The sequence below is a fragment of the Prinia subflava genome, chromosome 4 (assembly GCF_021018805.1).
Source record: "Prinia subflava isolate CZ2003 ecotype Zambia chromosome 4, Cam_Psub_1.2, whole genome shotgun sequence".
In the NCBI taxonomy this organism is placed as follows: domain Eukaryota; kingdom Metazoa; phylum Chordata; class Aves; order Passeriformes; family Cisticolidae; genus Prinia; species Prinia subflava.
The window spans coordinates 227,911-254,398 of NC_086250.1; the positions used below are offsets into that span (position 1 = coordinate 227,911).

The following is a 26,488-nucleotide window of genomic DNA, read 5'->3' on the forward strand; positions in this document are numbered from 1 at the left end:
ATTGTGCAAAGGCTCATCACTCATCTGTCACTGCAGCAGGACCCCTGGGGGACTGCAGTGTGTCACTTCTGAGAACAGACTCTGCCAGGAGAGATGGGTGCGACGTACCTTGCTTGAATGCTCATTTACGAGTTTGTTGATTCTCATCTGAAGCTGGGAGTGTGAGCAGACCTGGCAATGCTGTGCCAGGGGAGGGAAGAGACTAATCAGCACTAAGGCACAGCACGTGTGCTCATCAGACTGTGTACAAGGATATCTCTGTGTGGGGTCACTGGGAGGCTGGCACAATTGGGAGCGTCACTGTCACACCTACCCGTGGTGCTATGATGAGCCACCTCCTTTCACAAAGCTTTACAACCAAGAAATCTGCTGCTGTTTTAGGATGGCTCTGAAACACTTGCCAGCCTTCTCCAAGGTGTTACACTCCTCCAGCACCGTCTACAAGAGCTCACAGCCCTCTGTGGTTTATGTGTTGGGAGTTGGGGTGTGCCAGAGACAGCAGCTGGCTGAACAGACACTTCCCAAGGGAAGTCAGCACTGGTTCACAGGCCTGGGTCTAAACATGGTGGCTACATCCTGCCAACTGCCTCAGGAATTCTTGCCTTCCGCCAGCTGGGATTTAGGAGTGGCCACTTCCTGAAAAAGGTATAAACTGATCCATCCATGGGCATCATGCTCCATCTGAGTTTCCCACCCAGGGACACAGCCAGGGAGGGTGCTTGGCAGGGACTACCCTGTTTTATCTTGGGTGGAGATTTACACAGTGCTGGAAAATCTTTTTATCACACAGCCTTGTCTCTGCACGAAGCTTGTTGTGGTCAGTGGGAGACTTGAATAGCCTGTAGCAGAGAACCCTCCATTTACCCTTTCAGCTGCTTTTTTAGGGTCAGGGTGTGACTACTGCACACAGCTATGGAGGGCAGGATGCTCCAGAAAAGAAATGCTGACTGTTCTGCTGGGCTCTGGCTCACAGTGCCAGCCTCAATGGATGCAGCAAACGTATCTGGAGACTGCAGGGATGAAACATTGCACTGTGAGCAGCACATACTGTCCCCAAGCCCTTCTCCAGGTGTGGGGTGATGTCCTACAGCTACTAACATGCAGGACTCCTCACTAGAATCCCTCTTTCTGCACTAGAATCTTTTGTTCTGCACATCCCCTCCAGTTATGTATTTGCTGGTGTTTTATGCTCCATCAATCAACAGCCATCTGGGATTCGAACCTGGTGACAGGGATCTCTCTGGGGTGAAGCACAGCTGTGTGCTGGGGGATGCTCTGTGGAGTTTCACACGGAAAGGCAAGAAAAGCAGGCAAGTGGATAACAATCAGTCTAAGCTCTCTAGAGACACCACCTCTCCTCAGGAGGAGAAAGACATGGGCAGCAGCTGCTCCTCCCTGAGGGCCTGGACCAGGATGTTGCAGGATGAAGGTGGTCACCTCACAACGCCCTGGCGGCAGCTTGTTCAGGGCTTTAGTCAACCATGCCAGGAGAAAGAGCCATGAGCAGGTTCCCCCACCAGGTCCTCTCTTGGACAAGCGAAAGCCACTGCAGAGCCAGGGACAGCAAGCTGTGCCAGAGGAGCTCGAGGGACAATGTGGAGTGAGCAACTACAGGGCAGGGCGAGGAGCTCGGGCTTCCCTCCTACACGGCGGCGTCCGAGATCCTCCCATTCAGGGACGTCTTTGGCTGGAGGCCGTTGTTCTGGGCGTGCGCCTCGGGCCTGGGCTGCGTCATCTGCTGCAAACGCTGCCCGGGAATGAAAGGAGAGAGTGTGTCAGCCAGGCCTGGGGCAGCAGCAGCAGGACAGCCAGCATGGATGGCAGCAGCTGAGGGTTGGGACCCTTGTCCCGGGGCTCAGAGGTGACTCTGGTTAGGGCACAAAGGGATGGTGCACAGAGGGACTCCTCCAGCAGCATTTGGCAGTACCCCAAAAGACTCTGCAAGTCACCTCTGCTTTGCTGCCGGATAGAGCACAGCAGCTCCTCCTTTTATCTGAAATATGGGGAGCATCCTGGTAACAGAGTCAAACTGTTACTAGGCAAGACCAGCTGCAAGGAGAAAGAAGAAAGAGCTGCAATGCCACAGGCTTCAGAGCAGACCTATTTTCCAATTAGGGTTGATTACAAAGCATTACTAAGTAACTACAGCAGGTTAACAAGGTTAGTGTCTGTGCCTTTGATGCCGATCAGAACATCCACCTGCCCAAACCTCTGCACAGCAGCAATTCCTGTCACCCTAGGCTGATCAAATGAAAATTCCAAAGCCAAGTAAAGTGAAGCAAGAACCCAGGAAAATATGGAGGGGCAAATCATTACTGGAGGCATGTGGATTGAGCATCAGGAATGATGAAAAAGAATGAATTCGTTTTGCCAGTCAGGGAGGGAATGATGCTGTGCACTGCAGAAGAGAATGCAGAGGAGGATTAAGCCTGACCTGAACAGACATCACTAAGACAGGTAGAACCTCTTTCCAATAAAGGGAAACAAGCTCCTACACTCCAACACCACTGAAGTGGCTAATGCTGGGTAAATTCCCTGAAACATTCACTGAACTGCTTCTGCCATTCATGGTATTTTTTCCCCTCTCACATTCACGCTCAGTAGGATCAAAATTACTTGTAATCTTTCCTGTCTGTCAAAACTACTTTATTCAGGATTGGCATCTAATTTCCCTCCAGCTCAAGCTCTATTACAAATTAATCCAGGATCTATGCATATAAGAGGCCAAAAATTCTCTCTGTCTCTCTGATGCCAACACACGCACACACAGATTAGCCTACTTTCTTCCTGCTGCCATCTGCTGCTCACTCCTAGGTCAGTGAATGATTGAGAGGGGGTCTGGGTCTCGTGATGTTTGTGGGCAATGCTAGAGGAAGAGTCAAAGAGGGAGGGTGCACATCAGCCTGGTGCTGATGTGCTGCACAAGATGCTGAGGGGATGGGTGGAAACACACTGACGAGCTTCCCTCCAAGCCTCTGGGGCAGCACAGGAGTGCACAGCCCCTTGGAAGGGCTACGGATACATTTGGCACGAGCCTTTGGGCACGAGGAGTTGAGCTACTCCTGAGAGGTCGCAGACCAGTCTGGGCTCCCCCAGATGCTGCCATGTGCTTTCTCCATCTCCAGGCAAACAGGATTGAGACTGGGCAAAGGGTTGAACCCATACCTGCACTTTCAGGCTTCCCTCTCCCCCTTTTCCAACTCACGTTATGTGTGAATAAGGAACCCTGAAAATGTCTGAGAGAGGACCTACTGCTGAAACTGCACTAGCCTTCAACCTTCAATCGAAATCTATGAAGTGGCTTGACATAACACCCTGGCTTGGGTCCTGCAGGAAGGACAAGTGCCTAAACCCAGCTTCAGACAAGAAACCAGAAATTTAAAGTAGATCTGAGACCCCAAACCCACCCAGTTCCCACATCAGAGCCCATCCAAATGGAATGCTGGGAGGAAGAAAACTCATATCCACCTGCAACTCCACCTCAAAGGTAGAGAACCTGAAGCTGACCTCAGCCCAGTAATTCCAGCCACAACTTTTTTGAGTCAAACTTTGTTAAAAATGCAGCATTCCTAAAATAAACTCATGTGATTTAGATGGCATCTGGTTGCTGTTCCAGCTGGGCTGGGAAAGCCGTGAATCAACACTCCTGGGGTGCCTTCTTACAACTGTAAGCACTGAGCCAGGGATTTGGGGCACAGTGCTCTCAAGACTGAATGTCAACACTGCAAATAAAATCTTAACAGTAAGTGCTGGGTATGACATAGAGAATCATGATTCACTGCTACATAAAATCCTGCTCAAATTACTAAATGAAATGTTTTAACAAGACTAGTGTGGTGGGTATTGTGGGTCTTTCTTACTTCCTAACCCCTCAGTCACTGAGTGTTCTCTGAAGGGCACATGACAAAGCACCCCTGTGCTTGTTTCTGCTGCTAGCAGGGCCTAACCTGAGACATTTCAGGACTCAGAATGCCTGGAGGATGCCAATCTCCCTGCTGAGGAGTGCCAAGCAAACATGTTCATAGCCAGGAATTGTCAGGGGCTGGGATTTCTCTGGGTCAAGAAACCTCAAGGATTTCTTCCCAAAGTCTTCCATGGCTCTAGTACCCCATGCCAAAGGGATAGTCAGGGGAGGAGGACTCCATTTTTGTGGTGATGATCACACAAGTGTGAATGAGGAACAACAGACATAAGGGTAGACCACCTGAAAGTCTGGCTGCATGTGCAGCCACAGCCCAGCAGAGCTCCCAGGGTTAGACACAGCCTGCTCAGCTGTGCTGGCAGGTCCTCTCCAGGGAGCCCGTGTCATTGGGGGCTGCTCAGTGCACTGGGACTGATCTGAACCCTCCCTGGGGGAGATGGAGCACAGAGCTCCTGCAGCACCAACCTGGTGCACTCTGACAGCTCTGTCAGCCCAGAGTCTGCTTGGTGTGGGTTTAGTTTGGGGAGGAGCTTACCCTGAGCAAAGGGCAGGGTGGTGAAGCTGTTCCTACCTGCCGGAGAGTCCCTCTTGAGGTGAAGAACGAGTAGAGCATGTACCCTGGAATCAGAACCATGGAGGACAGGGCCATGAGCCAACCGATGCCTTGTCCCCACGCAGGATAGATGTACTTTCCCAGTGTCAGAGGGGTCATTTCCACCACACTGAAGAAGAACACACCCTGGAAAAGAACACCAGACATTGCAGGGCAAAGTGCAAAATCAGGGTCCAGCAATTCTTTCCTTCATAACCCTCTTAGCTCCCAACAGCCTTATAGGAACCCAACAGCTCTTTACATCTGTCTAGATTCTTCCAGCCCAACAATTGGTAATTTCATATCATTTCTCTGTATCCTGTGTAAAAAGCTGGAATTGGAATACCCCTGCACTCCCTTTACTAGACGACTCAGACAAGCAGCAGCCTCCACAGCAGCCTCCTTCCTTCCTGCGCAAGGAAACAGCGTCCTCACAGCTGATATCAGGAGTCTTCATCTCCCTATCCCTGGCCTTATCACACCACTCCCTGCACTACTTCTGCTGGAAGGGCAGGAACCTGCAAAAGGCCAGACTGTTCTGCAGTAAGGTATCCTGCATTTGATAATTGCTTTTGTTCTCATAAGCCTTCAGAGGCTGAAGCTGGAGTAGCTGAAAGCCAGAGCCAATAACAGATTTTTAAACCATTAAATTACTTTGCTTATCTTCTGGCATCTCAGGAAAAAAAAAAGAAAAAAAGAAAAAAAGAAAAAAAGAAAAAAAGAAAAAAAGAAAAAAAGAAAAAAAGAAAAAAAGAAAAAAAAGAAAAAAAAAAAGAAGAAGAAGAACTGATGGCCTCATTTAGATTAAAAGCAATCATCTAGAATGATTTTATGGCTGATTTCCAGCAGGCAGAGCAAAAGAGGCTCTTGTATCACTTTACCCATCTCCAGGCTGCCTGGGGACCCCCTGGCACCACACCTGTGCTGGGTTGAGAACATATTGTTTCCCTTGTTTCCCTACGGCCCACCTAGAGGCCTTTCTAGACCCAGTCCTGCACACAGGATTCCCTAGATCTTACCAGGCAGACAAGAGGTGTGAAGAAGGCCCAGCAGATCTTCCACCAGATGCAAGGCTTGTAGCCAATCATTTCTTCAATGTTCCTGTAAAACCTGTTCACACCTACAAGAAGAAATGATCATTGAGAAAGACCCCATCTCTGCACCGTGGTCTTCACCTCTTCTTGTGGCAGAGCACAGGCCAGGCACAGCAAGAAGGTGGCAGTGTGGCACGAGAAGCATTAGCTAGAGGGGAGGGGGTGCTGGGACACAAACTCCTGCTAACAGCTTCCATGTTCCTTGTGTCCTCTTGAGGGCCCAGAGGGAAGGGCCCTGGCCATCTGCCAGCCTGTGCAGAGGTCTTTGTGATGGCCTGGAGAAGTGAGATGACAGCCTTCCACTCATGGTTTTCTGAAGTTATCAGTCTAAGCTATTTTGGGTTGCAAAATTGTCATTGTCTTCACTGGCTTTGGCTTTTTCAGTAAGTCACCATGCCCACGGAGAAAACGAAGGAACAAGGTGTTTTGTGCTTACCATAACACCAAGAAATTGAGATGGTCTCAAAGAAGACAAGAAAGAGAAGACACATGCCACTGGCTGAGTAGTAATCAAACAGCTTGAAGACATAAATGCCACCCTGAAAAGACAAAAACAGGATCAAGGAGTTCAGTTACAGATTATGATCGACAACATCAGCCAGAAGCTTGGATTGTTGCTGTCCATGTCTGTTGGTTTAATGTTAACTTCTTTGAACAGTAGAGCCACTGTTGCAATGTTTCCACTGGAGTCTGGTTCCGAGCAGCAGAACTGATGTGCTCTTGCAGACAATTAGCCAGCCCGTTCAGGCATAGCCAAGGGTGAGGAGAAAAGAAGGAATCCACTAGGATCTATTTCCCTGCTTTAGAAGGAGTCAATTTAGTCTGCTCTGCTCCTCCCCAGAGTTTTGCCTTGCCTCCTCATGAACCCACACTGCTCCACAAATGGTGTCCAGATCACTTAGCCCTCATGTCCCCTCATGTGAACCTTGGCTTCAGCTCCAGAGGTTCAAGCCCCCAACAGGGGGGGGCTTCCTCTGTGTGATCTTAACTCTTTGCAGCAAGCATTCCCTGAATTTTGGCTCTGTTGGCTTGAGTCCTTACTGCAAATAGCAGAACAACAGGCCAGACTGACAAAAGGATGATGGTAAAAATTATGGAGGCATCCTGAGTCAGTTGAGATGTAGCAGTGATGTGCAAACCCCTTTATCCAGAATAGGGAAGTGCTGTCACTTCTCCCAAAGCTTTGGTGCTGTGCTATGCCAAGTGGCCAGAAAGATGTCAGGAATGGAGGTACAAGCACAGCCATCTGTACCTGGGTGATGTTGGAGAATCCAATGAGGTAAGAGATGAAGCAGACTACTGCGATGAAGATCTTCTTCCTGGCTCTTAGGACTCGAGGATATTCATCCATCAGGGCTGTAATGAAACCTTCCACAGTGCAGAACTACAGGAAAAGGCATACACCAAGGATATATCTCCATCCATCTATCTATCTATCTATCTATCTATCTATCTATCTATCTATCTATGTAACTTAACCCACACACATTTAACTTCAGTGTTGAGAACTTTAATGATTTATGGACTCTGAAGACTCAAGAAAAGGAAGAGGCATCTCTGCACAAAGATGGTCTGAACCATCTTCTGAAAATTCATCTCTCCTCCCACTGAATATAGATGGAGCTAGGAGCACCAAAGTTAAATACTTAAAAATAGCTGAGAGAAATCTCTGCCTTTTCCTTCTCATGAAAAGCCTCCTCTTTCTTCCCACAAATTCTCTAGGGCCTCCCCATCACCACCCTGCTCCCCACACTGCCAGGCCCTGTGCCACAGCTGTGTGTCTGGCTGCTGCTAGGACATGTGCAAGACGCTCATTGCACTTCCCTTCTCTTCTCAGCCTGTGGCAACAGCATTTGTGCTGTTCAACGATCTAAATGCTCAACAAGGACCTGCATTATCCAGTCTCGCATGCATGTGAATAACAGCATCTCTGATGACCCAGTCCTTGACTTTATTTCCCCTTTTCAAGCACAAACCATTAAATGCATGCAGCCCACCAGAAGCCCATCCTCACAGCACATCATCTTTCTAGAGGTGGAAACCCCTGGATGGTTTGCGCAGAGTTGTACCAGGCACAGTGTAATAATGTTGTCTGCACCATAACACATAACGAAATCCCCATGAGTGTTGCCTTCCAGTTTTCCTTCTGGATCTGCCTTCTGGCACAAGGGCAGTATAACTGTATATATGTGAAGTGCATCCTTCTCTCCTATCTCTTGATAAATTGTGAGATTTATATCTCGCTCCCAGAAACTACAGGTAACACACCTCTCTCAGAGAGCACATCGTGCCTCTGGCAACAACCCTGGGAATTTATGAGGGCTGCAAACTGGCTTCCCTGGTCACACTGAGCAAATGTACAAGCCAGTGCAACAAAAATGAAAGTGGTTTCATCACTTTTGGGTGTCAGGGACTTCCCTGTCCCAGGGAAGGAATAAAACCCCTAGAGTGGAGGTGGAGGCATACAGACCAAAAAGAGCAGCAGAGGGTTGGGAAGATGTGTGGAAGAAAAACAGAATGCCTGAGCCTATAGCTGGGCAGGGATGGTAGAAGAGCTTGCATACTGCTGACTGCTGGGGCTGGCTTCAACGTGGGCCAGAGCAAGGCAAAGGGAGATGTGTATGCCCAGGGTTTTATATCTGCATGGAAAGTCAGCATTCTCAGACCATCAAAGCTCAACGTCTTCCACTTGAATTTTTAATGAGCTAAGCTTTATATGTTGGACACAAGTGCCATGAAAGCATTTTTTGCTGTTCACGCGTGGGTTAAGCTGCCTTCATAGTCATTGACAGTGAGCTCTTCACCCCATCCCACCTGGCTTGTTGTCTGGAAGAGTCAGGCCTGAGCTGGCACCACAGTGTGAAGAGATAGCATGACTAAAAACCCACTGTCAAAAGCTATTCCTTCCACATGGATGCACAGCCAGGCACTGCCACAGCCATGGCAGGGCCAGGGGATCTGAGACCAGAAAGGGAAATGCATTTGGAGGGGAACGGCCCTGGTTGGGGACAGAGGGTAATGTCCAGCAGAAAAGGAGAGAAGAAAAGTATGCCCTAGATAATGGCATGGAGGAAAGCTGACATCCCTGTGGTGCAGGAAGAACGATCAAAATCAAGGAATGCACAGAAGGAAAGACAGGGACATGGGTGATGAGGAACAGGGCTACAAAGTAAGCTGAATTCTCTTTGTCTCCTATCAAAATTAAGCTCCTGTGTAATGGATAAGGCGGAGAAGCAAATGCTTTTTCTATCCATGGAACAGGCAATGACCTTCACACTATTTACTGAAAATTGCCTCATGACAGCCTCAGACTTCACAGGGGATGCAGCCTGGAGGAGGCTTACCTTTCCAGCTCCAGGGACTGCAGCTGGTGGGCATGGGGCTCCCTTTTCCCAGCTTACAGACCAAACCTTGGCTGCTTGTGCATGTAGGCACCTGAATGAAAGCACACTGCTTTCAGAGTGGCAAGGAGCTGAGCACTGGTGCCTTCTGTTCTTGCCACTGCAGTCTGCCTTCCTAAAAATTCTGCTTTTTCCACCAACCCCCTCCAGCCACAATCTTTAGCACATAATCTTTTCTTCATGCCTCACCTCATTATATTATTTCTTTCCCAAGCATTTTATTTCCATTAACTTTTCTCTTTTGCTCCTTTTCCCCTTTAGGGGCCTAATCATTTCACAATTTGCTGAGTCCAGTAATCTGGGCTCGGGAGTCAGTACAGGTGTGGCACCTCTGTCTGAAGGAGAGTCTCTCTGCCACCCTCCTCCGGTGCCAATGGCTTGCTATTCCCTCCTGAGCCACACAGAGCACCCGACTGGGATGCACGGACTCGTGAGGAGTTTGACCACGGCTGCCGGATGTGCGGCAGGGATCAATGGGAGTGGTCTCACTGCTGGCAGCTGCAAATCCTCATGGCCAACCCATGCGAGGCAGCCTCACATGGGACAGACACAGGCTGGCAGTCACAAGGCTTGCCAGCTCCCCTGAGCAATAAATGCCTGACCTGGAAACTGGTAGGTTAAAAGGATGCATTAGCATATTATGAAAGAGGGTCTGGACGGGAGAGAGCTGAAGCCTGGATGGATCAGAGCAGAGGGAACACCAAGGCACACGAGTGAGGGCACAGGAGAGAGGCATCTGTCAGTACAAGTCACTCATCCCACTCCAGGAACTGCAGAGTGGATGAACACCCTGGCAGGAAGAGGCAGATGGAGCTGGGCTGCATCCGTAGGAGACTGGCTGGACCTCCTCCCACCGTCACTAAAGGGCTGGAGCTTGGCTGCATCACACACACAGATCCCAGCCCAGCCTCCCTTCCCCTGCTGTGCTACAGGGCCCTGCCCTGCCAGAGACAAATGACAGGCTCAGTCCAGCAGCCCTGGGGTGCAGGAAACGCCCTACGGCCCTGCTGTGCCTCATCAACGGGGCTGCTGACCCAAACGAAAAATGCCTGCTCCCCATTTGCAAATGCCGCAAAGGATATGTAATCAGCACGTAGAAAAACCTTTTTTCTTTTTAACGGAATACTTCAAAATGCATGTGGAATTGCAGCCATTGTAGCAGCCTGTGTTCACTGGTTTATATGCATAAGCTGCCATACTGTTGCTGGTGTGTTTGAATGAATCAGAGCTCCAGCATGCAGACAGAAAGCATCTTCACATGTATTTCGCTGTGCTTTTTAAAGGGTTGTTCTCCTTTTGATGCTTCATTCCCCCCAGCGTCTTCCTCCAGGCAATGACAGCTCCCCAACAGACTGCCTGCCCTCCCAAACTGGCTGTCAGAAAGGACACGGAGAATTCAAGGGGTATTTTAGAAGCAAATGCAGCAAATAAATTACAGAGTGCTTAGAGGGCTTATTGTCATGTCTCGATTTACCAGCACTGAGTGAATAATCCATGCAGATTTTTTTTTCTGTAAATGTAGTTTCTTTCAGAACATTAGGTATTATTTGGTTTGGTGGGGGTTTTGTTTGTTTTGGTGGGGGGGTTTGGTTGTTTTTTTGTTTTGGGTGGGGTGGTTTTTTTTTTGTTTTTTTTTTCCTAAATAATGTCTGTGGTAATGCATTCATGAGCTTTACAAAGTGTTTATGAGAGTGTGACATGATTGAAAACCAGATTTGGTTGATTACATTTTCCTGGAAACCAGGACACACTTCAGGAACAGGTTTGAGCATGATTGTGAAGTAGGCTTGGGTTCAGGAACTCTACCTGTAATCCAACCAAGCATCCATTTTGTACTGGTGGTTTGTACTGCAAGGGAAGAGTATGGGGGCACAAGGGCAGATATGACAGACTGAGTGCAAGTTTTTGCAGGAACCTTTGCTTTTGATGCACTCAAAAGGAAGGCATGCTGCAATTCACTGCTTCACTGGGCAGCTACTTTTATGCTGAATTATCAGGAAAAAAACCTATCACCACTTGTAAAAATGCAGAGATAATGGTTTTTGTTTGGTTTCCTTTTGTGAGGGCTCTGAGGGGGCAGGGTGGAGACATTTTGCTACATCTAACTGCTTCCCCCTCAAGTATCTTGTAAAACTTTGCCATCAGATAAGATGGCAAAGCAGTCAGAGTACCCAGGCACCAGTCTTTTCCAAGGCATGACTCTCTTCCTTCTGCCAGGATCTATCCCTGCTAACATATGGACCAGGCCAGGGAGCTGCAGCTCTACTCAGGGTTGCTGTTGGCATCAACAACAATGCCAAAGTACTGCAGGAAAGCAGAGCCCTCACACCATGAGACAGTAAAAGCCCACTCTGCTCAGCACTGTCCCAAGTGCAGAAGGGGACACCGCCATGTACCTGGAGACATTTTCGTAACTTGCCCCACTCTGTCCCTGGCTTGTCTCACCTGACTGTCCAGACCCAGCATCATCAGCATGGAGAAGAAGAGGATTGACCAGAGTGGGGACAAGGGCAACTGTGTGACAACCTGAGGGTAGGCAAGGAAAGCCAGCCCAGGGCCTGCAGTAAAGAAAAGAGGGATGAGCCCATGTTTACAAAGCATTTGATGGAAGTCTGAGCTAAGGGCCATGGTTAAAGAGAGAGTCAAAAATTACAGCCAAGAATTCAGGGGTTTTCATATAGGAGCTAGGAACACCTGAGCCTTGGTGCCTGTGACACATCAGCTCGGTGGGAGGCACATGGATAAGATGGGGAGACAGAAATGATCGGAGAAACAAGTCCTGCAAGCAAGAAAATCATCAAATTATTGCAACCAAATGGAGCTGGAGCACTTTGCTAGAATAATAAACCAATATTGAGAGCTGGTTATAACTTTCCTGGTGCCTTTTTTTTCCATCACAAAAAGCTGTTTCTTGAGATAAAAGCTTTCTCTGGAAAGACAGCAATTTCAAAATACGTCTTCGTGCAGAAAGACACAGTCCCATCTTGGTTAAAAAATTATTCTGAGACTGATGCCTTAAGTTTCAGCTTTCATATTTTTCAGATTCCATACTGCATTAATATATAACTCTGAGCTTCATATAAAGTGTTAGCAAGTTCTCTTCACAGTTTAGTTAGATAAAACAATCCTTTTCCAGCCTGAGAACCAAGCACACCCTTACATCTTCAGGACCAAAAAATATAAAAAACAGTGAATTGAGGGGACCAATCTGGGAAGATGGGACTTCATAACCTGAAGCTGTCATTAGAGAATTAATCCCAATATGTAAATGGACCAAAACTTATAAAAGTGGGAAACCTCATGATCGGGTGTCCATCTTGGGTGTAGCCTCGGCCAGGCTCTTGTACTGCCCAAGGTGTATCCCTTGAAGGCCTTTTAATAAATACCTCCTTTATTCCTTTAACAATATCTGGCCTCTGTTCCAGGTAGCCTCTCAAGGCATCAAGATCACAGTCTCAATATCTTGCATGAAAATGGGATTCCAAATTTTGATCACATCTACTGAAAACATGGGCAGTATCTACTCTCCATAGGAAGGTTTCAGACAGCAAATGGCCTAAACATTTCACTACAGCAAAATAAAACTTCAGCACAAGTAGTCAGGAAAGACCCCACACTCAGTGACAAATAGTTCTCACAAGTTGCTGTTGCATTTGAACCTGGGTTTCTGCTTACCTGAGGAGGCCAGCTCTGACACCGACTTCTTTGTGATGTGTGACATGAAGCCAATGATAGAGAAAATAACAAATCCTGCAAATATGCTTGTGGTGGAGTTTATACAACAGACAATAATGGAGTCTCTGGAAGAGAGAAAGAGAGAAAAAACCCTGCCTGCAGGTCCCTACCAAGCACAGAGGGTGGGGTAAACAAACGACCAAGCCCTGCAGAGAGCTGGCTCTGTGCCTTGGATGGGTAGCAGAGGTGACATACTAAGTGTCCTGCAGGCAGGGAGCCCCTCTACAGAGATTACAGCCTGTCCCCCAGGCTGCATGGTGCCAGCAAGGGGAGAGCAGAGATCAGGCAGATTCATTACAGCCCCCTGCCTCACCCATGGGCACTCCATGCCACACAGGAGGATGGAAAAAACAACTGACCTGTAGACGTTGTTGTGGAAAGTGTTGTAGCTGCCCAGAGCAATGAGGGAGCCCAGCCCCAGGCCATAGGAGAAGAAGATCTGAGTGGCTGCATCCATCCAGACCTGTGGAGAAGGAGCTAGAAGAGGAGTGCAGCAGGAGACCCTGTGCTGCAGGTGCATGTCCTGCAGCAGCTCAGTGCAGGGCTAGCAGGGGGACTGGGTGCAGACTGTGGAGCTGTGTGCATGCGTGTCCAGCCCACTGGGGTGTCCAGGACCTGAGGGAATCCTGTCAGTAGGGCCGAGTCAAGAGTTTCTTACTACCATCTAATCTAGAGCTATTCTCTTTCAGTTTAAAGCCATTCCCCGTGTCCTATCACTACACGGCCTTGTCAAAAGTGCCTCTCCAGAGCTTTACTGTCGGGCCCTTCATGTACAGATGTACTGGAAAGTAGGGGATCTGCATCCTTCCCACGTGCCAAGTGTATCGAAGCGCAGCCTGGCCCAGCATCAGACATATACCCCAGCCTTCTGATGGGATGGATGGGACGGATGGAAGGTCATCCATTTCTGAACAGTATCCCATGCAGATCACAAGGGACTCTTGCTGAGTCTCAGTGTGTGTGTTTGCTTTCTCACATGTTCCCCTGAGGGATGCTGCTCCACTCAGAGACCCACATCCTGTTCTCACACCCTCCATTTCCCTTCCACTAGTGTGTCTGATTTTCCAACATGGAGCTGTTTGTGCAAACAACTGCAGAGGACAGCTTGCAAAGCTGGTCCCAATGCCTTAAGGTCTTCAGGCTTAGAAAGTTCAAGAAAAGAAGGCAGACTGTTTGTTCCTTAATTGCATAGCATTTACACAACTGTTCTGGTCTTTAGGGCCCTTTTTCCTGCATTAGAGCCAACGCAGTTGGTAGTACAGTTACATACAGTGTCCTGAAAGAGGGATCATTGGGACCCTCACTGTGAAATGATGGATGTCCAGTTGTCCCTACTCTCACAACTGGTGACTTTGGAACCATGGCAGTATCGCTGCTTAAAAATGCAGAGTCTGTGTCTCCTGAAAAACTTCATTTTTGCAGGTGTCTCTGTTCCTCCCGGGTCTCCTTTCTGCTTCCAGTGACCAAGAACACATCACTGGCCACCACTCACTTCAGCACTTCCAAACACTGCTGCTGTGTGTGCTGCTGTGCTTGTGCTCCTTCTGAGGCCCCCGTGCCAGCACCATATCATTCTTTCTCTGGGACCACCAGAACAAGAGCAGACCAGCAGCCCTAGGACAGTCAGTGAAATGAGGCATTCCCAGCCCAGAGGAGAGGCCCCTCTGTCAGGATAACTTCGGGCTCCCCACACCCCGTGGATAACACTGCTTGAGCACAACAGAGCTGCTGCACAGATTTCCACATGTGAAGGACCTGTCCCTCAGTTTTGTCTCAGCCTATGGGACATGGGTCATGAATACTTGAACAGGGTTATTCCAGTGTTATTTTAAGTACTTACAGTATTCATGGGAAGTGTCTGGGGAAGCCTAATGCAGAGACAGCTGGGAGATAAGAGCTTTCCTCACTAGGTTACAAACCTCAGAGTCAGAGAGCTTCCTGAAGTCAGGCGTGAGGTAGAAGAGGATCCCCTCCTTGGCTCCTGGCAGTGTGACTCCCCGGAACAAGAGGATGAAAAGCATGAAGTAGGGGTAGGTGGCTGAGAAATACACCACCTGAAAAAGACCCCAAGGGAGAGAAGCCATCAGTCCACCAGTGCCCAGGAGCTTTCCTGCCCGTGGTGTCATTGAGTCTGGCATGTTCTCCTTTGAGGGGGACAGGCTCCCAAGCACAGCCACTTTCAGCAGCACTTCCTTGCACTTGTGTCTGCCATTCCCATGCTAAGAACGTTTCTGGCTGTTTGAGGTTTCTCCCTGCCAATGATACACAAGGACACACTCATCACAAAAGTAGCATGCTGAAGTCTGGATGAAATGCCCAAAGACAAGGGAATTGCACAGGGATAATTTTAGTCCACAGAAGTAATCCCCTGAAGTCATCATATCCTTATTTTGCAGAGCTAAAGCTGTTATTTCTCTCGACCAATGCATCAAGCAAAATGAGTTGCCTTGATTCCACTGCTTTCTTTTCAGCACTGTTCCAGGATCTTACAGGTATGTGCCACCTCTCATGTCAGGGCCCACACCAGTAATCACCAGGGCTTTGCTGTGGCTGCTTAGCTAAAGCCTGTTTGAGACCGACTGGGGAAGCTAACAGCTTAGGTGACCTACCCCTGAAGTGCTTTTTTCTGATCTCTACTCTAGATTATTTCTTTCATAATAGTGTCCTGCTGCATCACGCTGTGCTCTAAATAACACATCCCAGCATCTCAGCACCACTGTTTCACTAAACGAAGCAATTACCTTTCTGCTGTGCTAGCCTGGAACACTGCCCAGGGAATAACAACGGGCTTCTCATCTGAAGGTCTCCCACCAGTATCCAAAGGGCAGCAGGGAAATTTTCAAAGGAGATGGTGAGATTTTTCTCACCAGAGGCAATTTAAGAGACTGTGATTGTCAAGGAGGATGCCACAAGAAGTTCTGCTCTCTCAAAGGGCTGTCCCAAAGTGGGAAATACAAGTAATTTCTGAAAATGCCTCTTCCCAAAAAGAATATGTGCTCAGACTCATGACCTTACAGTCAAGAGGTATTCTCTACACTTAGAATGAAAATTACCATAAACATGGTAGCAATTTTTACAGCTGTGAAAGATAAATGTCAGGAATTGTATCTACTGTGATTTTGCCTCTGAACACCATAACCTTAGTTATGGACATTTAAATAAAATTGAGTCTGGAGGACATTTTGACAGCGCAGCAATGAGAGGCAGCACCAAAGACCCGGCCCTCACACTGTACCTTGCCTGTCCACTCCACACCCTTCCAGATGGAGAAGTAGACCAGCAGCCAGGCCAGGGCCAGCGTGCCAGCCAGGGGCCAGCGGATGCTGCCAGGCTCCCCGAGGCCTCCGGACATCTGATGCATGTTCCTCCTAAGCGGGGGAGACACTGCATTAGGAGGAAGGCTAACAGCCAAGGGCAGAGGGATTCGGAGCTCCCACAGGTGGCTGGAAGGTGAAGGGCCAGGTGTAGACAAGTGTGAGAACCCCCAAACCCCTACAGAGAACTGAGGTTCATCGTGATGGGATAAAGGGAGGAGGAGAGGCCTGCCCATCCATCGGACCTGCACCTGCACAGTGCACCCCATGCCCATCATGGCCAGTGGCTGGCTGTAATGCCCTCCTGCCAAAGCTGCCAAGGAACACAGCCAACTGGCACGGCTGCAGCCCTGGTGGGCAGGCACAATGACCAGGGGGAGGGGGAGAAACCTGGTGTAGGCAGGTTGGGGACGTACTCCCAGAACTCGGTGACAGCGCTGGTGAGGTTGGTGGTGTCGTTCAGGGAGTAGTTGGAGAAGCAGCGGTCTGTGTTCCAGGCATTCCCACAGTTCTGCCATGGCAGGTCCTGCACCGGTACAAGGACAGCAGGGTTACCATCCATGGGATAGCTCTCAAGTGAAATCTGGCTTCTTTTTAACTGAAACCTCTTAGGGTTTTTTGCAAAGATAACAGGTAGCTCCAGTGAATAGGCATGCCCTTGTAGCCAAATAATGGAAAAATATGATAAATTGTGACAAGGATTTTCCAGGAAAAAAATACCATTGCACGATTAGGGCAATGCCGTAGCTCCGATAAAATGTCAGCAATTCCCCACATAGAAACCACTTCCAATTAACTGTTGATAATTAATACCTACAAATTAAAATACTTTTAAGGAATATTGTGTTTATAACCATTACAGCTTTTTGCTAGCTTCACTCAGCAAGTGGCTGGAATTTACTGCACAAAGAATAAGCAGTGACTTGTTTCTTATGCTTCATTTACACCAACTTCAATACTCAAAAAGCAACATGGCCCTGAGAATGGAGGCATTGGGTTGTCTACACAAACAAACTATTCTGACACAAGCACGGGAGTAAATTGTACAGGACAGCAGCTGTTTCATGGCTGTCCATGCCCTGATTATAAGCAGCACCAAGGGATTCCTGGCAGATGTTTATACCGCGGGCAGCAGTGTGAGGCAGCACAACACTACAGGCTTGGTGCACTCAGCTCTGGCACTGCAGGCAGTGAAGCAGCAGTGCCAGGGGCCACGTATGTGTGGCAGGGCAGCTCACCCGGGCCATGCAGGGCCACGGCTGAGCCAGCCCAAGGAAAAGAGCTCGGATATGTCTCCACAAGCAGCTACCTCTTTTCCCTAGCACAGTGCGTGTAGATAAAGGCAGAACAGCTATTCTGGGTAATTTCCCTCTGCAGATAAGACTTGAGGCTCCAGCTTAACAAAGCTTTAAGAAGATGTTTGTACCCATCCCTATTCTTCCATGAACATAGACCTATTCAAAAGTACTATCTGTGTTTTAAGTGCCTTGTGGCATCAGTGCCTTTAAGTGCTGCCTTCACTGCTCCATCTAAATCTGTTCGCTCCAGCAGATGATACCTTCAAACGTGGTATCCTGGCAGAATTGAAGGGGTGGAGGTGACATTCCAGTGGCCACCCAGGCCACTGCACCCATCTGGTGATTTCATGAGGGCTTGCTAACTGCACTGAAAAAAAGGCAATGGCTCGAGCAGTGCTGCACAGCAGCTCTTCAGTGTCTGTATGTTATTAGAGAAGCAGCAGAGCTCTCACAAGGAGGGGCAGACTGAGGGACAGTTTGTTGCTGCTCCATTTCCTCTGAATTTCAGAGGACAGAAATTGCAGAAGGCAGGCTGGGGTCCTATTACAGTTCAAAATACTCATAGTCCAATTTAGGAGGCACAGGGGACAGACATCAGCCTAGCTTTTTCACTTGCACCTTGGGTCCTTTTGGGAATTTGGAATTATTATCTGTAGTAAAGGAAAAGGTCTTGAGCCAAACACCTGGATCTGCCTATGTACATGAAAACACTGTCATCAGCCAGGTCTGTAACGCCTGAATGTTCCAAAGCCTCATCCTAAGATGCATCCTGCCCAGGGTGTAGCTGGGATGGGTTACTTCGGGGAACACCTCTGTTGATTTGGGAATCCCTGAGGATGCATCTAATCACCCACAGTCAGTAATTTTATTCTAGATCCAGGACCCTACAGTTATAGGTGGTATTGGTGGTAAAAGCAGAATTGGGAATGCCAAATGGAATGATTCAGCAAAAGTCTTGATGGATACTTGAAATTTTTACTGGAACAAAAAGTAAATTGGATGTACAGTGCCCACAATAGTATTTCTGGGTTATATCTAAATGACATTTAAAAAGATCCCATTTGAACCATGGAGCTGATGTCTTTAAGGCTGCAGATTGCTCGGGGAGTTACATTAAGAAAACTCTTACCAGTTTCTGGGCTGAAATAAATAATTCAGCTACCAAGAAGTTAATACGGGGTGTGATTCTAGCCTTGTATGGTAGAAGGCCCTGCTATGGAATAGGAATCTACTATAAACCATAACACCAAAGCCCACACTGAAGGACAGTCACAAGCAGATGCCTAGATACTCTCTGAATCATTTTCCCAGCAGAAAAAAATCCCTTGGATATCATTTATCAAGAGAGGAGTGAATAAAAACTAATTAAGATAAGGAGTAAGCCCTGAGAAATAAAACCATGATGTGACCAAATCTGACAAAACCAGTTCTGGAAACGTGCAGCTCAGATTCGAGCAGCTTAGAAATAAAACAGAAACACAGGGTGAGTTTTAAAGACTGAAGTGAGTGGGGAACAATTCCTGTAGAGGGGATGGGACCATCCCCTCCAGAGGACAAGTGTCACTACCCATCAGCAATACAAAACTGCCTGCAGGGCTGATGAACCCCCTCAGGAAGGGCTCTTTGCACAAATGGCAAGCAGCTGGAGCCTGCTGTGGATGATCAACAATCACTGCCCACAAGTGGAGTGAGGACCAGCCCACAGGCAGTGCCAGGCTGCGGACAGCCCGCGACTCACCGCAGTGAAGGAGTTGAACAGGTAGTAGAGAGCCCAGGCGATGATGACAATGTAGTAGATGTTCAGCCAGAAGGACAGAACCATGGCTGCCAGTCCCACGCCTGCGGATGAAGGCAGAGTGCAGCATCAGTCCAGATCTCCAGTACCCAAGGAAGTTCATGGGCACCACAGCAAGGTTTTTTTGGAAACCAGAAAAAGGGAATCAGCTCATTAACACAGAGTGTGCTATAGTTGCATTGTGCGCTGGTCAGCAAGGGAGGTTCATTCCCTCACGTCTCTCAGCCACCCATTTCCACTGGGGGAACAGTGCTACCTTTCAGTGTGCTACCCATACTTTATGGAGAGAGCTCCATGAAAACAGCATCTTGTCACTACCCCAGCAGAACTGCACTTTCCCACATCCAAGGCACTTCTAAATAACCATTGGCTTCTAGAAAACAGTCACGTCAAGCATCGCAACAGGTTGCATTCCCATGCAATTCAAGAAAGCATGTGCAGGGAGGCTTGGGAAAACAAAGCATCTCCTGCAACCAGGGCCCCTTCATCACAGTCCATACTGCTCATAAAGTCCCTTGTCACCACACAAAAGTGCTTGAACAGAGCATAGTGATGTTAGTGACCGCACACATCGAGGTCAAGAACAACTTGATAAAGACAGAGGGGAAAAACCCTCCCCTCATCTGCCACCCCATCCCAGCCCCCAGGGATTTGCTGATTTGCCTTCAAATCATTAATGGGGTTTTCCCTCTAGTTACTATTATTGTTACAAACATAGAGCACAGTACCTTTGAACATGGGTGCTAATCTCCAGACTCCCAGTCCACCAACAGAGGTATACTGGCCCAGAGCAGTTTCCAGCAGGAAGAGAGGAATCCCAGCAAACACCAGTGTCAGGAAATAGGGGATAAGGAAGGCCCCTGAAAGAAGGAGCAATGTTATCAGGCAGTTTCCCCTTTGATGAAGAAGGAAATAGCTCCAGCTGCAGCTTCTTGCTCTGCAGCACCCATGTGATGAGGAGCAGCCTCTCCCAGAGGTGACAGTTTGCAGCTGGAGTTGGTGTGTTGGGTGAGTCTCCCACGGAGGTCACTGCTGCCTTCCCCTTACCACTGTGGGTATGTATGTACCATGTGTACATACACACTCGCATCACGAGCTGTGCAATGCCAGGCTGCCTTTGTTAGCTGTTTAGATAATCCTAAAACCACTCTGACAACAAACCCAAAAGCTTGGACGCTGACATTGGTAACTTGCTGATGCTTTCTGTCTTACCTGAAGAAGCTTTCAATTCTTCTTCTTGAGGGAATAGTGCACAGGAATATTTGGCACTGGCCACTGCTTTCTTTGTTTATAGCTGTTTCAGTCTTTTAAGAAAACTGTGACCAAGACTGTATTGGCTCTTGTAATAGTGCCATATACCACCCCACCTGTGTTTTAGGTTTTACCCTTAAAATTCTTGTGAAAATATTCTTCTTCATGGCCCTATGGAAATCATCTCATCACTAGAAAGGAGGTAGAACACTCATTCACTAGAGATATTACTGGCACCCAGTTTTTAGAAGAGCAATTAGAAGAGGAGAGTTTTGCTGTGTGATTGGAAGGCTGTACAAGTTCAGGTCATCCTGACTTCTAGGATGTGGGACAAAGCCCATTTTTTATCTTTCTCATCCATGTACTGGAGTGGGCTATCATTTCTGAGAAGGACAAACAGAAGATGCTGCCTGGGGACAGAGGGAGGACACTCAATTTGCCCAGAACCAGCTGGCCATGCTCAGGACAGCACTCATTCCTGCACTAGCCTTAAGGCTGAGGTGTCAGTCTGAGTCTTCTTCTCCAGATAACTGTGGGAAAGCAAACATGGAACCAGCGAGCAAAGCCACTCTGGAGAGCTGTGGCCCAGCTTGCACCCGCAAGAGCCAGGTTCCAGCAGCTGTTCTCTGAGGGCAGGGAAGTAGCCAGGCACAGCCAGGGATGCTGGCTCAGGGGACATCCAGCTGGGGACATCTGCTTGTCAAGCAGGGAGCTGAACCCAGCTGGGAGAGGCAGGTGCCAGCACCCGGCATGCCAGTCCATGGGAGGCAGTATGCAAGAGGAGCTGGCAGTGGGTGGTGGGGAGAAAACACTCTCTGTGCCAGCAGCTCGGTGACCACGAGCCTGAATCACAAGCTGGCATGGAAGTGCAGGCTCTTGGCTTCACCAGCAGCCTGGCACACAGGAGAGAACAGCTTTGGGCACGACTGTGCCTGCTCAGCAGCCTCCCCTGTGTGCTCGCTAGACACCACGGCCCGTAGGGTCAGCCCCCTGAGAGCCCTGCAGGAAGCCAGTGTCTGCTCCGAGGACACGGCTGCTGCCGTCCTGCTGCTGTGGAGTTTGGAGGCTGAGCTTAGCAGCACTGCAAGTCTCTTCCTTGCTTCAGTGCTAGCAATTAATGAAATTTGGTTGCAGCTTTGACGATCCTGCATTTCTCATCTACAGCAGGTCAGGAAGGTTTGTAGGTGAAAGATCTTATCAGATTGTCAGACTGGGAAAAAAAAACAACAAATAAACTTTTGGACACAAGTCTTTCATCCTGGCTTGACAAAGAGTCTCAAGAATAATGGAAAATTTACAAACCAGACCACCTCCTTGACCTGAGGGCTGTTGGCAATGACACTGCCACACCAGAGGGCCAGGTCCCCAAGCAGGCATGGATAATATCCCCAGGTCCTGTACAGCCAGGTGGGGAATCAGTTCTGAAATTTTTATCTGAATTTTGCAGGCCAGTGCACAATACAGTTGTGCGTGACCTTGTGAAAGTCCCATCTTGTCCAGATCCATGGGTGTCAAAGGGGTGATGACGCTGGTCCTGCTCAGACCCTTGGAGGCAAGGAAGGATCAACAGCGCCTGGCGCTCACTGTCCAGCCCCAAATCTGCCTGCTCCTAATGTTCTACAGCAGAGAAGAACAATTAATCCTTAAAACAGGGAACACTGCCCACGAATCAAAAATTGAGCATTACAAGCTGTTATTTGTTATGCTGCTGCTTTGAGTCTCAGTGCACAAATGAGGAGTGCTGGATGCTTATTTAAAGAATTATTTCTCTCTCAAGCTATTTAAGCTTAGGATCTCACAGGCAATTTTTAGCATGTTCTGAGCCGCATTTAGAGTGAATTTGGAGTCCGGTACAATCCTGTTGAGATCAGAGGGACTGTATAAGGCTGGAGATCAGTGCAGAGGCTGGAGCCATGGGCACAGCTGGGCACATCCAGCTGCATGCAGGGCCAGCAGGGAGCCCAGGCACCCCTTTGGGTGAAGCCTGCTCCCCGCAGCGGATCGGCCGAGCGGGGGGCTGCCGTGCCCTGGGCTCCCTGCGCCGAGCAAACCAGCCGTGAGCCGATGCAATGTGACAGCGGGAAGTGAGAAGACAATATTTCCATTCAGTTCAATTTGCCTGTGCGTAATGGAAGCAGCCCACACGACCGTGCTCTGAGCAGCGCACATGCAGGACGCTAAAATTAGAGTCCCACCCACAGTCTGCTGAGCTCCGGAGGCGCCTCCGTCGGGGCAGAGCCGAGGCGGTGCCCACCCGGTCGCGAAGGAGCTGCCGTGCGCCCCTGCCTCGCTCCGCTCCGGCTCCCGGTGACGCTTCCGTGCGTCAGCGGCAGCTCCGCTCGCCCCTTCGTGCCGGCTGCGGCAGCGGCCGTGCCTCCGGCAGCCACTGCTGGCAGCGGCGAGAGGAAGGAGCCATCCAGGCTGCCACGAACGGCACGAAGAGGCAGGGCAGGCAGGGTGCTTGGGAACCAATTCCCGCAGTTCTTCTGCCTGGCGTTTCTGCTCATAGCCGGCTGCTCCCTCTGCGTGCCCGCGGCTGCCAGGGCAGAGATCACCCCGTGTGCCATCGCTAATACTAATAATAGCACTCCACACCTCTGCAGCACCCTCTGTCCTAGGTGCCCAGCTGACCTTATACATAGGATCGATTTTAGCTTCACAACACCTCTCATCTAATTATAGGCATTGCCGTCTGCACCTGTATGCGCGAGGAGACAGCCACGGGCAGCACGGAGGCGGTGTGAGACTTGAGATGGCGCAGCAGCCACTGGACAGATGCTGGCCAGCCACGGGGAAACGTTCTGTGAGGAGAGCTGGCAGTCAGGGCGTGGCAGACAAAGGTGACAAACCTGCGCCATGGCTCTGGCATTGATGGCTCCCCAGGGCAGGCCTGGATGTTCCCATAAAGCTCACTCAGCTCAGCTGCACACTTCCACCTATCCACAAAACCCAAAGAGCTGTGGATGCCCCATTCCTGAAAGTGTTCATGGCCGGGTTGGATGTTGTACTAGGCTTTGAGCAACCTAGTGGAAGGTGTCCTTGCCTTTGGCAGTGGGTTTGGAACTGGATGATCTTTAAGGTCCTTTCCAACCTAGATCATCCTGTGATTCTACAATTCTACGAAAACAAAATGCTCAGTTAGAAATCTTCTTGTCAAAATTGCTGACTTTCTGGTCTCCTGCTAGGACTTACTCCACATGCTTCAGAGAAAAGGCCTAGATACCCTTAAATGCCGTGAAGTTAAATGGACATTGCTTCAGGGAGCAAGACCCTTCTCTTTTCCAGGGCTGGAGCAGAAGAGCATCCTACACTGCCTGTGACAGTAGAAATGGGCTAGCGATACGTTATGAGGGCCAAAGGTAAAAGGAAAATAAAAAAGATATGGAGAAGAAACATAAGAAGAGACCCTCAGCACAGAATGAATGAGTGTGGCACTTGGGATGGGGGCGCCAGGCCAGGAAGAGCTAAGAGGGAAGCAAAGAGCAATATGAGAAGACTAGCAGGCAAAACTAAAATTATACATACAGCCTTAAAGGTGAGGAAAAGGTGTTTGGACTTGTGTGGGAAGTCTGTAAAATGGTTCAAGGAAGTGAGCAGCTCTTCATAGGGAAGGAAGGCTGTTTTAGTAACAGGCACAAGCAATGGGAGAGCTCAGCATGGAGTGAGGAGAGCGAGCCTCTGCTCTACTGACACCTACCCATACTCCCCTCCACAAAAGCATCTCTCTGACAAGGCTGAAGAAAGAGCACCATTTTAGAGGCACAGAAGTGTGTTTTCTGACTTGATCCAAGCTGTGCAGAAATTCTGTAGCTGAGAAGGGACAATTCCCTTGAGAATACACTAGACTGAGGAGAACCCCACCTTTAGTGGACGCAAACTGGTTTCTCTGGAGGGGCTCCAGAATCCAACTGGTGCCTATTCGTGCATAGCCCTCCCTGTAAGTAAATTAGGTCCACATGCTTTTTTTGCCCTGCAAATTTGGCCTGCACAAGCATGTCAGAACTCAAACTGCTTGTTTTATTTCTTTGGACTGCGTCTCCCCAACCTGCACTTGCTAGTAAAACCCACAGATCATGGGAACTTGTCTCTGGACACCTTAATAACTCCCACCATGTGGGAGAGCTCTCAGCTGGAGGACCACTCCCTTGCCCAGACCCACACCAAACCAAAACCTGCTCAGGGATAAGCCTGCTCATTGTGCATTTCTCTCACCTCCTCCATTCTTGCCACAGAGATAAGGGAAGCGCCAGACGTTGCCCAGACCAATAGCATAGCCCACACAGGATAGCAAGAAGTCAAATTTCCCCTTCCAGGAACCTCTGTCTGGGATCTCCTTCTTCTTCTTCTTGGTGCTCACGACCTCAGCGCTGATGGGCTCCGGCTCCTCCAGGGCTGCCTGCTTCACCTCAGAGGGAGAGATCAGCTCCACGGAGGTGTTGTCCATCTTGCCCATGGTGACTCAGATGTACGTCCACTCTTGCTGAGGGGCTGGAGGAGCAGGAGAGGCAGTTTCTGCCCTGGCCACGTGAAGACAAGATGGGATGCACTGGGCAAAGCTCCTGGTGAGAAAGGAGAGAAGGAAGGTGTCCTGTGTCAATGTACTGTGTCAGACTTGGTTGTTACCATTCCATAACAAATCCTTTAACTCTCATCTGCTTCTCATCCCAGTGCTCTGCAGGAAGAGCTCTGGGCCCAGTAGGCATGCAGCAAAACCACAGGTTTTGAGTGACCGACCGCAGAGCAGAGAAATATATCTGTCCTGTCAGAGTGACAGTGGAGGAGGGCACGATGAAGGCCACAGCTCCCAGGTCTGGGGTCCAAAACTGAGTACAGCAGCCACAGAGCCATCTGAGAGTTTGTGTGGCCCAGCTAGCCAAGCACAGCTTTGCAGCAGCACCTCTGCTATGCATGTGCTCCACTTGGCAATCCCATGCCTTTATCCCTCACCATGGCAGCAACACAGCCGTGTTCACAGCTGTGCACCTGCAGTATCTGCTCTGCTCAGCTCCTCCCTGTACAGCACATTGCATTGGTGCTGTAACCCCCAGGTGTATTCAGCTTGTGCTCACTAGTGACAAGAGCCAGCCCAGGCCAAGCGTTTGACTCTGTGTTGCTCACATGCTGAACAAGTGCTCCTACTGGGATGAAATGTCAGCCCCTGCACTTAGCCACATGTGTCTCCTCCAGCACGAGCACAAAACTCTGTCCTGTGCTGACAGCCCAGAGAAAGCGGACTCAGTTCAGCAGCTCCTTGTCATGTCAGATTATTTGTTCTGAAAAGCACACGGTGCTTTGGGCACAACAAAACGCCTGAAGGACTCAAAATGATAATCAATAAGAGCAGAGCTACAAGATGGAGGTGGGCTCTGCTTTGCAAGAGCTTGAAAACAAGGTCAAAGAGTTTCAACATGACCCTATAGCAGCTTTCTCATTCAACTTCTTACAAATGCACCATATTCTGAAGCCAGAACCTTCCAAGCAATCAGCAAAAGTTAATGCCATAAATTCCTAGCAGTAAAGAAGTGACATCTGTTTCACCAGGTTGTGTAGAAGGCCTTATCTGCTGCTGCTCTAGCCAGTAAAAACCTTGCCTGATCCCCAGTGGATGCAGAGCCAGGCTGAAACGCATTCTGGCAAACAGACCTTCTATTTTTTTTTTTTTTTTTTGAAGGATTTTGCTTCAAATAAGAAAATAGCACTGAGGAAGTATTGCTGCAACTTGAAAGTCTGCCTCCTGAAACACTGTTGCAAACAACAGTGACCTTTTTACCTTCCCCTGCTTCAGCATCAAATATTAACAATCTCCTCAAATTTGACAGAAACCAAAGATTTCAAGGGCATAAAATTGCCCAAGATGAAACAGCAAAATGACTATGGAAACATACGTAAGAAACACTTTCACATACCTTCCCACCTCTTATTTGTCAGTGAATTAACAGCCACACAAATTACTTCTGACCCATGCAGGTAGAGCCACAATTAGTTTAATTACACAGTGCAGGCTGTTGTTCAGTCAATTAGACTTTTCCTTCCATCCACACCATTTTAATGACAGCCAAGCAGCCTCAAGGCTCATGTGTCTTGTT

At 48.9% G+C, this 26,488-nt stretch overlaps 1 protein-coding gene across 1 annotated transcript; it reads right to left on the bottom strand.

Moving 5' to 3' along the window:
- Positions 1 to 933: 933 nt before the first annotated feature.
- On the bottom strand, positions 934 to 24,901 carry LOC134549489 (sodium- and chloride-dependent GABA transporter 1-like). The gene is made up of 14 exons (XM_063395047.1): positions 24,615 to 24,901; positions 19,880 to 20,011; positions 19,095 to 19,195; positions 16,475 to 16,584; positions 15,980 to 16,112; positions 14,664 to 14,798; positions 13,104 to 13,207; positions 12,685 to 12,809; positions 11,455 to 11,567; positions 6,861 to 6,992; positions 6,045 to 6,147; positions 5,534 to 5,634; positions 4,494 to 4,661; positions 934 to 1,747 (listed from the first exon to the last, which is right to left on the bottom strand). The coding sequence occupies exons 1-14, from the start codon at positions 24,853 to 24,855 to the stop codon at positions 1,643 to 1,645; spliced, it is 1,803 nt and encodes a 600-aa protein (XP_063251117.1). The 5' UTR covers positions 24,856 to 24,901; the 3' UTR covers positions 934 to 1,642.
- Positions 24,902 to 26,488: the final 1,587 nt, after the last annotated feature.